Consider the following 15,360-nt stretch of genomic DNA (forward strand, 5'->3'; position numbering starts at 1 on the left):
ATTGGTGAATTTAATGATGACAGGCGTGGTGTTGTTTCTGCCATACCATGGGATGCAAGTATTGATGGTGTCGATATCCACATCCACCTCCTTTTGATTGTATGAAGTTGGCAATTTGTGCTTTGGTGAAGGAACATCCATTTCCTGTGGTTCTCTTCTGTTTTGGACTGCCCTGTCTTTGGACTGGGTGTAATTTGGACCCCTGTGAAGATCACATCTTTCATTCGTCCATTCTGATCCATCTCATCGATTATGTATTTCATTTGCTCGGTGACATTTTCCTTTGCTTCGTTCTCTTCCTCAAGAGTGGTGCGCAAGGCAGCATTATCTTGTAATAGTGCCTTGATATCATTCTGTAGAAGCTTGATATCATTGTATAATGCTCTATTTTCTTCCATAGGGTTTAAAAAAAATACTTAATAATAAAATAAAAATGGCAAATTGGCACATTGCCAACTTCTGCAAAAATAAATACAGGACACCTTGTTGTACCCGCCTGTTGTACCATTTGACACAAACCTGAATTTAATTTGATGCCATTTTTAGAGTAATACTAATACATGGGAAATGAATGGTTCAATAATATATATTGTTTTGTAAAAAAAAAAAAAAAGACACAATTTAAGATTTAAATCTTTCTTATAGAAATCTTCCTGCTTTAACAGGGCAGTATAAAAGATTATAAATTGATTGTGCAGATTTATGATAGGACAGGTGTGTCCAACTTCCAGCACTATTAAAGCTATTTTGACAAAAGGCAAGGAGAAGTGAGCTGTTTTATGTGACTGCCAACATTTAAATTGTACATTTACAAAGCGCATCTCCACTCAAACAGTGTTCTCATTGTCTTTATGCTATTTTGTGCTCATTTATCATTAAATACAGGCATCATGTCTGAATTGAAGAGTGATAAAAAATACTAAGAGTTGAAGCAAATATTCTTTAGTGAGCTTAGCAAGAGGTTGCTAAGTTACACTTATAGTAAGTTAGCACGTCACATTTGGAGTCCGTGGACCACGGGCTAGGCGGATAACTCTAGCTAGCTAGCTGCCGCCAGAGAGACAGGCAGTGTGTGTAAACAAAGATGGCAGAAAAGTAGATTGAATGCGAGCGATGACACACGCTGGCATTGATAGGCTTAGACTGTGACACGCTGCCAAGTTGCCACCCTGAGATGTTTTATTGTTGCATGTTTCATTTCGTGGTTTTGAATGCTATGCAAAGTTCAAGAAGCTCTGAACGACAAAATGGCATGCAAACAGCAAAGACTCCACCAGAAGGCCAAGTCGCTTTTAACATGATGTCATTATCCTTTGTGGGCTTTTCTGTACTGAACCAACTGTTACATAAGCTAAGTGTCATGGTCCCTGACATGCTGTACGTGTAAAGACGCCACCACTGTGCATCTGTAATTCGTGGCGTGGTCGAGGAGGACATGGGGAAACATTCATGCAACACAAGATGCTTTAAAGCAGTTGACCTAAATTTAGCCTATAGCCATATTCTCATGGTTCACATGGTTGTCTACTTCAGGTTCCTACACTGGCTTTTGTGGTTCTCTTTGGACGCAAGGATAGCATACTGTGTTATTCAGCACATTGTTTTTTTTAATAGTCCTGGGTGAATGCCTTATCTTATTTTAATCACAATGTGATTGTCCTGCAATTGGATGACATGCAGAGTGTTGCACTTCCGCTTCAAATGCCATGTGCCTGTATGTATGGTGCTCATAAATCTCCTAGGTGTGTGCACCGCTGCTCTCCAGACATCCTTGCCATGTATTATGTGGTCTCTTAAACAAGTCAAATGTCAATGGAGGCTCACTTTGCACAAGCTGTCACACACATGCTGTCCCCCATGGGCTGTAGTGTGCACCCACTGCTCATCTCCTTTCCTGACAGCTGACAGGGCGCTAACACGACTGCCGCTCGTCCCTACTCTAGTATTATGCTCAAGGTGGGTCAAGCTTTCTGGCCTCGTGCAAGGTAGAGGCTCTAATACTTGTAGAAGAAAGTTAATGTCTTAAGCCACATTTACACTTGCACACATTTGGTCCTCACAGTGGTATGCAGTTTTGCGTGCTGATGAGTAAATTGGTCGTAAACAGGTGTGAAGTATGTGTACTGTGTGGGGCTGCGTGCTAGTGAAATGTTCAATATTTGCCAGGGCTGTCCAATGATTACAAATTTTAATCAGATCAATCGCAGTTTTAAAATGAATTAATAATGATTAACCACCATTAGCAACTATGTCGAAATGTGCCAATTTTTTTTTTACTGTATTTAATGAACAGAAAGATAAATGACAGGACAGTTTATATATATTTGTGTGTATTAACAGCTCCAAATGAACTGAATATGTCAATCAAGCTAAAAGTTACCACACAAGTATGAAAATCTATTTGTCTAACACCATTCCCTTTAATAGTAGCAGAACATGTGAATCACACTTTAAACCGTGTTATCATGAGGAGTTGCGTTCAAAGACATCACACAATTTAGGTTAAATGTACTTGTTTTCAGTGTATTTTCCAACGTACTTAAATGTAGAAAATTGTACATCTGAATTAAGACTTACGAAGTGAGTAATAAGAATATCCACTTCGTTTTTCTTGATCTTCCTGTTTATTTACACACACACACACACACACACAGGATGAGGAAGTGTCGTTCCCAGGATGAACGGACTAGAGACGTGTGTGAGTTGGAGATACATACATTATATGGTGCTGGAATTGTACTGCTGTTGATGTGTTCAGGTCAGAATGAAGTTATAAAAGAGCGCCAGACTCTGTGTAGGGATGCTCCGCTGTGCTCCGCCTGCCGTCATAACAGCCCTGCTTGCTCTGGTGCGCGTGTGTTAATTACACAAAATAATGTAATGTAATTTAATTAAATAATTTAAAAAAAGAAATGTTTACACTTTTTTTTTTTGTGGCGAAAAAAAAGGTGAAATAATTTATGGAACAAAGAAAAGAGGGTTAAAGGGTTAGCGTATTAATTGTCCACTTGCATCATGGATATGATATAACTAAAAAAGATTGACTATGGTGTTATTTCTCAAATTTCTATCTCTTAACGTTTTGGGAAGAGGAGGGGGACGCTTGTTGCCGCAAAATAGATGGACTGATGGCGTAGATTACTCATGCCTGACATGTGACTGCCGAAAATTAGGCCGACCGGATATAGACCCGTTCTGCACATGCGTAGAACCCAGTTGAACCGATTGCGTTCCGGGTACGTATTGCGCAGTGACAACTACTTTGAAATGTTGCAGGCTGCAACTAGCTAGCAAGCATGTCTTCAAAGCATTTTGACCACATTCCACAGAGGGTGCCACAACTGTCATTTATAGTCACGTGAATTAAAAAGAAAATCCAGTCTTTAAAAACAAATAATATTTGGCCTAATGAATGAATGAATGCTCAAACCACGCTAAGCTTCAGGGTGTGGTCATTTATTGGTATTAACTATCGTGAAACAAAGTGATTTTTCCCATCAATCACTTGCGTCATCCTCATTGCAACACTTTCTTTTGTCTATTTCTGCGTCTCACCCTTCCCAATTCTAACTCATTTATTCTCGTTGCCAGACTCAAGCATTCATTTACTCAAAAATGCTACCATGCGTCTGACATTTATTCTTGTCACACCATAAGACAACAATAATAAGCTGGTGCCATCATGCGAGTGCGGTTTGCCTTGGAAAGCTTAAGACTCATAGCGACTATTGTATGTATTGTATGTATGTAACATAACCTTTGGAAAGAAGCCTTTATTCACACAGTTCTCCGCTGTTGTGTGTTGTAGGTACCCCATTCATCATGCCTATTGTTCAGAGCACAGCTTGTCTGGCCCCAGGCAGCCTGCTGGAGACAGGAACGACCCTGACGACCACAAGCAGGAACAGGACTCCACAAAACTCCAGGTCTGTCCACACTTCCTCTCGAATTAAAATAAATATTTTAGCATTAACATTGGCCGCTTCACCTTGTCTGTGTGGGAGCGGTATTATTAGACTCAAGAAGAACCCAGATGGTTGGTGAGCGAGCGGGGTCAAGCTCTTATTGACCTCGAGAGAGGAGGTGGTGAATCCTGGATAGGGTTCAGGATTATGTGCGTGTGTGTGTGTGTGTGTGTGTGTGTGTGTGTGTGTGTGTGTGTGTGTGTGTGTAAGAAGTCCTCTATAGTAATAGCCTTCATGATAGGAGATCTGACTAACTTGAACTTACTCTGCTCATTTTACGCCTGATGATCTCACTGACTGACTGTAACTTTGCATCAAACGCTTCAAAATGGTGTACAAGAGATAAGATCCAGCTCTGTCTTACAAAAAGAAGCCTAGTTCCACGTTGTCAGAAACTTATCTAGTTGAGTCATAGAGCAGGGGGATGCGTGGAGGAGTAGCGATACCAGTTAGTTCAGGTCAGTACACCTTATGCATACATACTATAGATCAGCGGTGGGCAAACTTTTTGACTTGCGGGCCACATTGAGTGAAAGCGTCATACAATCATACATGTATGTGCTTGTGTCCCTTTTTTCAGGAGCACTTTAATCATCAGACCACATCAAATAAGGAAATTTAAGTAGGACACCCGGAATGTACATGAATAAATGATGTATACAATATGACCTATGAACGATAAAACATGGACTAGTATGTGAACGTCCCTCCTTTTTTTTTTTTACGTCCCAGACAGTGCAGTGGGTAGGTTAAGTTGTGTGTCACATATTTTTTTACTTTTGGCAGGCCAGATTTGGTCCCCGGGCCGTAGTTTGCCCACCCCTGCTTAAGATAATCTCAGTTTTTTAGCATTGTGGTTGGATAACAATTGCAACTCCTTTCGTGTCCTGTCCTGTCGTGTTTGCGGTGCCACAAAAGGCTACTAATGCACACTAAAATGACGTCAGTTTAAATATATCTGTCCCCCTCTCTTTCCCTTATGACTAATTTATAGACGGAATAGGTGCGCCCAATTACGTGCATTATATTTTATTGAAGGTAATGTGTGCCAGTTGGTCAATAAATCAACAAAAAGCAGTGAATTTGCATTTCCTGCAATTATTTTCAGATGGCAAAGATATATAGTAGTCGGGCAATTTATCGTGCCTTTATTGTTGTCAAAGTAAAACTGCGCAATTTATCGTGATATTGATTGGAGGTCATATCGCCCAGTCCTATTAGAGACTTGGGCAATTATTTGCTTTAGTAGATCACGCACCCAGCGACTATAAGAGACTCGGCGGGTATTTGAAAAGAGAAATTAATTGGAGCGTTTTTAGGAACTCGTTTTCACTTTTATGATGATTTCAAGGTTTAAATGTTACTTAAGAACTCTACCTTTTTTAAATTATTTTTTTTGTATTCCATAGGAGGTGGAAGAATGGACGACACACACCTCCCACGCTGTGGGACTAGAGGCCGAGAGAGCAGTACACGATATAACACTAGGTCATCAACAACAGGTATAACTAATAAAAAAAATGTTCTTAAGAGTGTTAGTGTTATGAGTTCTCTATGTCTCTATGCAGACTGTGACTCCACATGGAGCAGTGGAAGAGGAAAAAGAAAGGAACGCACACTTAGAGTCTGTTACACTACCTGTCGCTCCTGAGCCAGAGCCCTCATCATATCCGGTTTTTGATTCGGACCTGCAGTTAGACACCCAAGTCCAGCATGAGGACCGGGACCAGGAAGCTCTAGTTTTCTCTACCCTACAGTCAGTTTTAGCATCCCCAGATCCCCCTCCTGCCCCCAAGCTCCTTGACACTGACACCGCTGCTGCTGCATCCTTGCATGAAGCCGACAACACACCTACCTCACAGAGTGCTGGTCCAACTCCCACAGAGTAAGAGTTTATTTTATCTTGTTGCATTTTATTGTTCCAATTTTTCCTTGTTTGGATCACAAATCAAAGTGGAACCGATCATTCTTATGTGAATCTTGCCAAGTCATTTTTGGTGGAAGAGTTGCACCGTGCTAACCTTACACGCACGAATGGACACTCCTCATAGACATGGAGGATTGAAGAGATTATGGAGTGCATCTTCTGGGTGGGACCTTCTGGAAGAATGTCAGCCTTCTCACAGAGAGGCATGACATTTCCAACTACACTCCTCATGTGCAGCCAATGTTCTGCCTTTTCTCCCCATCTTGAGGAGATGTGGTAAATGCCATGTCCTTTCTTTCCCCCGTAGTGCAGTGTGGGTTGCCAGTGCAGGAGATGAGCCCCCAGCAGACAGCTTTGTCTTTGCTGAGCACTCTGACTCGCAGTGCAGGGTCATTCCCGCCAAACTGGCAACCTGTGAAAACACCCTTTTTGGCAGCCCCCTCCTCAGGTGAGTTTGCAAGCCTCCTCCTATGGAAGCGATAATCAAAGCGCAGGTCGAGAAAGATATGATTGACTCCGCTGTGCGCTGCCATCGACCGCTGACCGTACTCTCCTCTCATTTCGCTTGAATCATCTGTGATCTGCCTGCTCATGACCATAACCTAACCTAATTGTTGACATCTTAGTGACATTGTGGCGCCATCACTCAAATATGTTCAACTCCCATCTGCCCTAACTTTCTGATGTAGCGATGACAAGGCTGACCCAGAGGACCAACAGTCTGACCAGAGCTGTGGTTCCAGTCCTGACACAGTGGCTCAGTCTGCACCAGGCTGTGTGGAGCAGGAAGAGGAAAAGGAGGAGGAGGAGGAGGCGGGACAGGCTGACAAGGAACAGGACAACAATCTGCAGGCCTCCGAGCACCAAGATCAGCTGGTCAGTCTTGTTTAAAATTCTGTGGAGAAAGAAAACAAAGACTTAAAATGTCAACAGAAATAAGCAGGTAAATACTGTAAAATAAATAAAGAGCGTCAATGCAATCATTTCTTAAGAAGAAATGTAAAAAGGTTTAAAGGTCCCCTGTTGTACAAAATGGACTGTTGCAGTAATATGTCTTTTACTCCAAGTGAATAAAATGTTAAGTTAATAATGTATGTATATGTATCTATACAATCAGACTGGCTGCCCTGTATATTAACCAAGTGAGAAACGTCATAGTGAGGATAGTGTTAATAGGCTGACGTCCGTGTTTTTATTTTTTTTAATGCCATGCGATCGACCCACATTACGTTTGAGATACTAGAAGGAACTTCTCTTAATGCTAATGTGTGAGTTATGTCTTATCGCTTATATTAGGTAATATTATTAGGTAATACCAATGTGAAGGTGATAATAGGGTGCTTTCACTACGAAAATATTCCACTTGTTAATACTGAATCCTACTTTGTGGAAATTCACTCATTGCGGTCGGGTCTGTAACTAAATAACCGTGATAAACAAAGGACTACAGTAATACTATGGTGGCATGAATATTTTGTGGGTACTAGGGTTTATATACCACTATTTTTCATTAATTGTAGTTATCTTTATACATCTCCACCCATCCATTTTCTATGTCGCTTAATGCTCATTAGGGTTGCGGGGGTATCCTGGAGCCTATCCCAGCTGAATTTGGATAGGAGGCACAGGGTACACCTTGGACTGGTCGCCAGCCAATCGAAGTCTTTATACATCCTTTTTTTATGATATGGTGGGGATTGAACGCTGCAAAAAATACCATGCCGTATGTAAAAAGAGGATAAAGTGCACTTCTTGGAGACTCGCACTTGGAAACAGGTGTGGACAAACTCAGCTCATTACCATTAAAGCTGCTACACACACACACACACACACACACACACACAGACACAGAATGATGTGTTCCCACTGCTGCTACTTATTTAAAACCATTGGAAAACACTAGAATGCGGGACCTTTTAAAGCAGGACTGATTGCCTTTGCATAAGTTCCAGTACGGTATCTCTTCTTTTCAGTATGACATGAGCAGAGACTGGACAAAAGCTGCTCTATCGCAGTGGAAAATGTGAGTGACCTGGCCGGCCTGAGCAGGTTGTGGAAAAGCGATTTCAGCTTCCTGACGGCTGCCTTTCGTGCTCTGAAGCTAATGTGTAGCAATGAGTTGCAAGGACCCTCGTGCATCCATACGTGCTGGCTTTGTACAAATAATGCATCCTCCCCCTCTTGCCGCTGCTGAATATCTAATGCGCTGCTACGCTAACAGCGGGAAGTCCATTAATGTTTTACAAGGTCACCTGAGTCGTGTGGATGACGCTTTGCTCATGATGTGCTTTTTGTTTTTTGTTTTTTTAATCGAGGCCTGATTAGCTCAATGTGGTTATGTTTTCATAGTCGATCGGAAAAAAGTCAGGTCTTTGCAGGATAGGTATGTGTGTTTGGCCCTTTTGTAGGAGTCTGCGCTTATTTTAAGCATCAGAGGTCCAAACATTGAATTATGTAATACTGTACAGTACATCGTAAGGGTTATTCACAACTAAATGCATCTGAGTGTTACTCTTTACATAATTGGAGCGCTCCCATTTCACTTTGTGTGCCAGTCAAAATCATTAACAAAACTGTATGTTTGATTTTAAATGTTTGTGTGTGTTTCAGGTGGGGCAAGCTGCTCCTGACCGAGATTTTGATCCCTCGGTCCCCAGCAAAGACGACTTCCCGCCATTTAGCAAGTGGATGGAGCAGACAAGTAAGACATACTTGGTTATCCTATTATATTGTTTTATTTTCTGGTCATTTACTGTTTGTTTTTTTTGTTTTTTATGTTGCATGTTCATCCCTGCCCCTGTGCATGCAATATGCAGCAGTCAGCGATGCGTGTTGCCTAATTCCCTCGCTTCATCCTCTCCATCCACACGTTGTCTTCAGACATTAATGTCCTGTCCTGTCTTCTGCAGGTCTCCACGCCACCACTAGCGGCAGCATCCAGCCAGTGAAGAAGATCCAGAAAAACTTCAAGAATAATTACGCTTCGGTGGAGTGCGGTGCTAAGATACTGTCTGCAAACAACGAGGCCAAGGTTGACACACAATTTAAGATGCAGACGTCATCATGTTGGATTGTATGATGGGATGGATAACATGGCGACTTTAACTTAATGGCATTCCCTGTGTCATGCACTGTTTTCAATTACATCATTATATGTATGGCGTGCAAATTAACATACTCATGTAATTGTTTTTGCTAATTAGGTTAATTAAATCCTAAAAAGAAAAAGAAAGGAGTAATGCAAATCTGGCTTTCACAACTGTTATTTGCTGATCTGATAACATGCACATACTTGCATACTGGCCTGTAATTACAATAAAACCCTGGGTTTAGTAGGATTTTGTACGAAAAGTAATGAACTGTCTTAGACCCCTGGTTCAGAAAACATTGGCATTAACAGCTGTGGCTATAGGCAACCTCCTGATGCAGTTTAAAAAAATAAGTCCACAAGATGGCAGTAGCTTTATTTGGTCAGCACCCAGCTGCTTTGTCAAGCTCTGCCTGCGCTTTCAAATGTCAGTTGCACTACTCAGCCGTTGGTGTGAAACTCAGGCGTGTTACACTTGCTGTTGTGTACAGTGAACTCAGCAGCTGGCTGGGCAGTTAGCTTCATACCGCTAGTACAACATTGGTTCTGTCGCTGCTGTGTTGTGCATTAAGAACGATTCCTTATTTATAAATGGAATATTTTTTATAGTTAGAGCATAGAAAACCTGTTTATAAGCTTCACGCTTGTTAACATTATTAGAGCCCTCTAGACATGAAATAACACCTTTACATTTGTATTATTCAATATAGTAGACATAATAACAGAAAATAAGCCATTTAAGACATAAATAAGACTCATACTTGTGTCTGTTGATAGAAATGTGTTGCGGTGGTCCGCACAGGAAGTGACGTCCAGGATTCAGAGTTCAGTTTTAGCTTTGCGTGCGTTACAGCCGCAACAGTAGCATGTGTTAGGGATTATTGTGTTTGTAGTGCGATAATTCAAATCTGCATTAAAAGCCTGTTCCGACGATCAATTCTGGTGCTTGTGTGTCTCACCGAATACTGTATTATCGTAATATTACTGACAATTATTGAGCAGTGTAGAATGCAACATATCGTCCCAGCATCTTTTGAATGCGTTATTCTGAATGCCTATTGTTTGCATTTTAGTTCATTTAACCATTTATATGCTTGAAAATGCATAATGTAGCCAACAAATACATGAAATGTGCTTGAATAAGTGTATTTTTTTTGACAGATAATTGGCCGTGTTCAACCATGAAACAGCATGGTTTATTAATTTATTTTCGAGTGAATTCGCGAAATTTGAAGCATGAAGTGGCGAGGGACGACTACTTGTTAATAAATGGCCATGTGAACAAAGAGAGCTAAGTTTTCTCTTTTGCTTTCTCATGTGCTCCAAATCATAAAATTGTTATTGCCTGCTCCCAATGAGCTCCCTTTTGGTACATAAATGCCCTGGCTATAATTTGCCCATTTATTATAACGTTGTTTGTTTTTTTTTATTGTCTTACTCAGAGCAGTTCCGCTATTCTCATGGAGAATATGGACCTTTACATGCTGAATCCCTGCAGCAACAAAATCTGGTAAGTGACAGAAACATGAACGCAGAAAGGGTCTCTTCAGTATGATGAGTTTGCCTTTTTAGGTGAACGACTCTGTATCTCTCTGCAGGTTTGTGATTGAGCTCTGTGAGTCCATACAAGTTAAGCAGCTGGACATTGCAAACTTTGAGCTCTTCTCATCCACGCCTAAAGATTTCCTGGTTTTCCTCAGTGACAGGTACACTACACACAACTCCACATACACAAGATTTCAGTTGTAATGCAACAATATTAGTTGATTTGTGTTGTTGCTAGATATGCACTGCATTATACGGGAAGAGTCTTTATATTGTGGCTGGCGCATGACGTCGGCAAGGCCTTCTGCATTAAGAGCTTTCATAATTAATGTGTTATGCTTCTTTTATATAAATATTTTATATTGTTAATCCCTCATGCACATGTGCAGCAATGACACTTAAAATGGTGAAATCACTAGCTTCTCTATCAGCATTTTGGGGAAAAAAAATGTTTGCCTTGTCGTTCATTTTAACCTTCAGTATATATTTCCAGTACCTCATAAATTGCACACTCAGGCATGTACGGACTGCCCTTGATTCATGCCTAGCACTCTGTGGCATTTAGCACCAGTGTTTGGCATGCGTCCTTCGCCAGTTTTGGACTAACTGACCTCACTCTGCCGTCGCTGTCTTTGCAGGTATCCCACCAACAAGTGGGTGAAGCTAGGGACTTTCCACGCCCGTGATGAGCGCACTGTTCAGAGCTTTCCACTAGATGAGCAGCTTTATGCAAAATATGTGAAGGTACGCCCTGTCATTTCTGTCTTTTGCAAAAGTACACTAATGCCTTTAGGAAAGGGGTCAAGAACAGTGTATGTAGTCATTCTGGTCTGTAGTTTTTTTTTTTGTAGATGCATTCATGGGCTTGCTTTAAAGCACACGAAAGCCCCTCATGACTTCATGGTAATTTAACACCATGTGTAATTCCATGACTGAATGAAGAAATGTCACTCTGTTAATGACAGTCACAATGTGTGTCCATCACATGTACATGTGTGAGCTAAAGTAGGAGTGCCGATTACGTCGATCGCGAAGGTAGTTTGGGTCGATCGCATAAACGTCACTTTGTAGATACTGTATCATGACATATCAGCTGACATTAACCTCCCCTGCTGATTCGCTCTTGCTGCCCCGCGGCAATGATGAACATACGTCTCAAACTACACACAGAGATACAACTTTCATCTTTATTTTTCCGATTTATGGATAAACTAACTCTGCGGTAAGATGCCTATATCTACAACAAAAGTTGTCAGTTCACTTGTAGCGGCTAGTTATGTAGGAAAAAAAAAAGTCAACTGTTGGCTTTACTTTGTGTCATTCACTCCACTATAGAAATGTCTTTTTCTACTCTTCTGTTTCTTAAACTATTATTTCGATATGTATTGGGAAATGTGCACATTGCTGAAACCTTTTCAATATTTGCCTTGACTTCGGCTGCATTGTGTTTTGCATAATCATTTTAATTCCTTGTACATCTGGAATGTTTGATAGCAAATGCTAACTGGACATGCATGAAGTGTGTATCTAATGAACGCTACTTAGCTATTTTGGTGAACATTTTACGGTTACTCAGGTTATGTACACAAATGTTGAGGAATTATGTGTAATTATCTTTATTGCCATATGTAATTGAATTGTGAATTATTTGTGAATGATATCAGCTACTTTTATTACATGTAAACTTTTAAACTGTGAGTGACATTAATCATTAGTATTTAGTACAGTAGTTTACCATAAATGTTTACCGGTTACATTTTATGTGCGTGCACCCAGATATACATGTACAATGTATATACTCATTATTCATCAAGACAGTAAATATATATTTATAGTAGGAGGTACATCTTTGGGACTCGGTCTTTGTAAAAGTAGCTCGCAGGCTGAGAAATTGTGAGTACCCCTGAGCTAAAGTGTCAGATTCAGTATATTCCCTTGATATTTTAATTTGTAGGGTGTTATTTTAACAGCACTTTATCAGGATTAGACAAGCCAGAAGAGAATGCAAAGCACAGCATTCATGTCATTTTTTTCCCACCAAGTTATGCCATTTGTGGATAATGGCTCTCACTGTGGTTCGCTGGAGTCAAAAAAGCTTTAAAAATGGCTTTATAACCTTTTCCAGATTGATAAATCTAAATTTATCTCAGTTATGGTTTAAGGGTGTAGGGGGCATGTAGGTTTGGATTTGTTTTTCTCCCTTAATACTAAAGTTTTATTTAAGAACTGCATTTTCTGTTTAGTTGTGTTGTGTCATAAATTAATATTCAAATTAAATATTTTTTAATATTTAATATTCACATGTTTGATCTGAAACATTTAAACATGATAAACATGCAAAAAAAGAAATCAGGTGGGAAGGGCAAACACTTTTTCACACCACTGTGTGTGTGTGTGTGTGTGTGTGTGTGTGTGTGTGTGTGTCTATATGTATGAAAGTGTATATTAAAAAATGTTTTAGCGGTCTTGACGATCAGGGCCCAGTTGTTCAAAACTCGGTTATTTATTTAACCACTGGTTAAGTAGACTTAACCGACCGTTAACTTTAACGGCATCGTTATCTTGTTGTCCAAAACTTGGTTAACTTAAACCGGCTGTGAACTTGACGTTAAAGTTAACACACCTAAGGACCACCGTTAACTTTTTAACCGGTGGTTAACTCTCAAGATGGAGTTGGCGGCTAACGCTGCCGTCATGTTGCTATACTGTCATGTCTCCTTGCGTGCATTGCTGATGTCTGGGTTATGCATTACTTCACACTTTAATGTACATTGCAGCTATTCAGCACATGACAAATTATTTATATTTGCAAGACAGAAAAACATGCATTTAAGTGCCTAGATTTTAAGGGATGATTTTATTGAACCGTGTTAAGGTTGCAAATTCTCTTAGTCATGTTTAAGAAGAACTATTTTGATGGAATAATTGAAAATTGAGCTATTTGAGGCTTTTTTGGCGTCACAAGATTGTATTTTTATGAACTTGCAATTTGAGGCGATAGTTAGTTGCATTTTTTTTTTTTTTTTTTTTTTTTAAGCTTTCCAGAGGACTTGGAAGTATAGTGTGTCTGATGGCGTACATAGTCTTGCCTTTACAATGTACTGAAAGCTGTGTTCTGTACACTTGTGTAACAATAACAAATAAAACATGTCGTTTATACATGAATAGCTATTCTATGTATTATCATCTTGGCACCAATATTAGGTTGAACCCTAAGACTCTTACTTTGAGGGCGAGCGGACTTTCAGTGTTTTTCCAAACTATAACAGCCTGTGCCTAGCAAAATACTTTCAACCAAAAACATTGGTAAATAAATAAATTGCTTGTTTTCATTTGTTAAACGTTTAGCTTAGCATGGTTAACTTTGACGGTGCCGTTAGCTAACGACGTGACTAACCATGTTTTGAACAACACATATTTAACGGTTGGTTAGCTAACGGTGGGTTAAGAATTTAACCGGTGGTTAGGGGTTAACCAGTGGTTAAAATAACTGAGTTCTGAGTTTTGCCCAGAAAGTTATCTGTATCAGCTTGAAAAACAAATATTACGTAAACAATATATATAAAAAATAATAAATATTTTGTATTAAAATACAAAATATATATTTTTTTAACATGTAAAAAAATATTTATAGTACAAAAATATATATATAAAAAAGTATATTATTTTATTCAATATTTTTGTCTTAACTTGTTTTTTGCTTCACCGTACTGCTAAAGTAGACCATGGCATGTCATGTCATGATTTTTCATGTCTTTTGTTGAGCTGGACATGCTGCCTTGTCCGTCTCTTTACATTACTTTTACTTTTACTCTTTACATTAGAAACATCTCCACGCAAGCATCTTGTGGAGTTGTTGCGCAACCATGCAGAATAAAGTAGATAGTCCTTGCATTTCTTATTGAGGAGCCAAACCTTTCAGTCTAAGATGCCTCAAACTTTGTGCTAGAAACTCTTGTTGATTCATCATCTTGTTTTAATTCTCCCTCCTTCTGTCCTGTTGTCTTGCTCTCTTTGCCTCAGATGTTCATCAAGTACATCAAGGTTAGCATTTTTCACTCTCTCTGTGTGTCTCAAGGCTGTGTCCTAAGTGTCATTGTCTTAAAACCTTAAGGGGGGGCATGTCATGAATTCATGTGAGCGCTATCTTCATAGCCAACACGGATACAGAGCCAACATCATGGCAACATCAGTCAACTTCCATGGCACTAATTGAAATTACAGAGGAAATTACCAATGCTATAGACCACAGAAAGTGTGCAGCTGCTGTATTTATGGATTTAACAAAAGCTTTTGTCACAATTAATCACTATCCTAATTACAAAATTAGAAAGATATGGAATCAGAGGGTTAGTCTTGAACTGGGTTAAAAGCTACTTAGCAGACATGTGAAGCTAGGAGAATATACATCCGTGAGGTTAAATATATCATGCGGCGTACCCCAGGGGTCGATCCTAGGACCAAAACTGTTCAATCTATATATAAATGACATCTGTAAAGTCCTAAAGCTAGTATTATTTGGAGACGATACAACCGCATTCTGTTCTGGAGACGGCACACAAGAACTAATAAAAAATTAAAAAAAAATCACAGATGAATTAAATATACTAATGGTTTGATCAAAACAGACCATCCCTTGAACCTAAGTAAAAGTAAAGTAATGCTATTTGGTGCAAAAAGATACGTATGAGCAAATACAAATTGATGGCGTAGACATTGACGGTAAACGAAAATACATTTATCGGGATCGTAATAGACGAAGATGAACTAGAAATCTCACATTAAAAATATACAACATAAAGTGTCAAGAAATACCTCAATACTGAATAAAGAAA

The 15,360-nt window shown here is 39.6% G+C and overlaps 1 protein-coding gene across 3 annotated transcripts in view; it reads left to right on the forward strand.

Annotated features, from left to right (window-relative positions):
* Window positions 1-15,360, forward strand: part of suco (SUN domain containing ossification factor) — a 50,130-nt gene that overhangs the window by 19,918 nt on the left and 14,852 nt on the right. The window contains exons 2-12 of one of the 3 annotated variants that reach the window (XM_054789449.1): window positions 3,809-3,926; window positions 5,375-5,467; window positions 5,534-5,850; window positions 6,200-6,340; window positions 6,582-6,768; window positions 8,503-8,593; window positions 8,802-8,923; window positions 10,423-10,490; window positions 10,579-10,686; window positions 11,164-11,269; window positions 14,549-14,569. In XM_054789449.1, coding sequence (XP_054645424.1) covers window positions 3,809-3,926; window positions 5,375-5,467; window positions 5,534-5,850; window positions 6,200-6,340; window positions 6,582-6,768; window positions 8,503-8,593; window positions 8,802-8,923; window positions 10,423-10,490; window positions 10,579-10,686; window positions 11,164-11,269; window positions 14,549-14,569 — 1,372 coding nt within the window. The remainder of the gene's footprint in view (window positions 1-3,808; window positions 3,927-5,374; window positions 5,468-5,533; window positions 5,851-6,199; window positions 6,341-6,581; window positions 6,769-8,502; window positions 8,594-8,801; window positions 8,924-10,422; window positions 10,491-10,578; window positions 10,687-11,163; window positions 11,270-14,548; window positions 14,570-15,360) is intronic. The other 2 variants (XM_054789450.1, XM_054789452.1) reach the window with 2 other exon arrangements.

This window comes from Dunckerocampus dactyliophorus, chromosome 10 (assembly GCF_027744805.1).
Source record: "Dunckerocampus dactyliophorus isolate RoL2022-P2 chromosome 10, RoL_Ddac_1.1, whole genome shotgun sequence".
NCBI lineage: Eukaryota > Metazoa > Chordata > Actinopteri > Syngnathiformes > Syngnathidae > Dunckerocampus > Dunckerocampus dactyliophorus.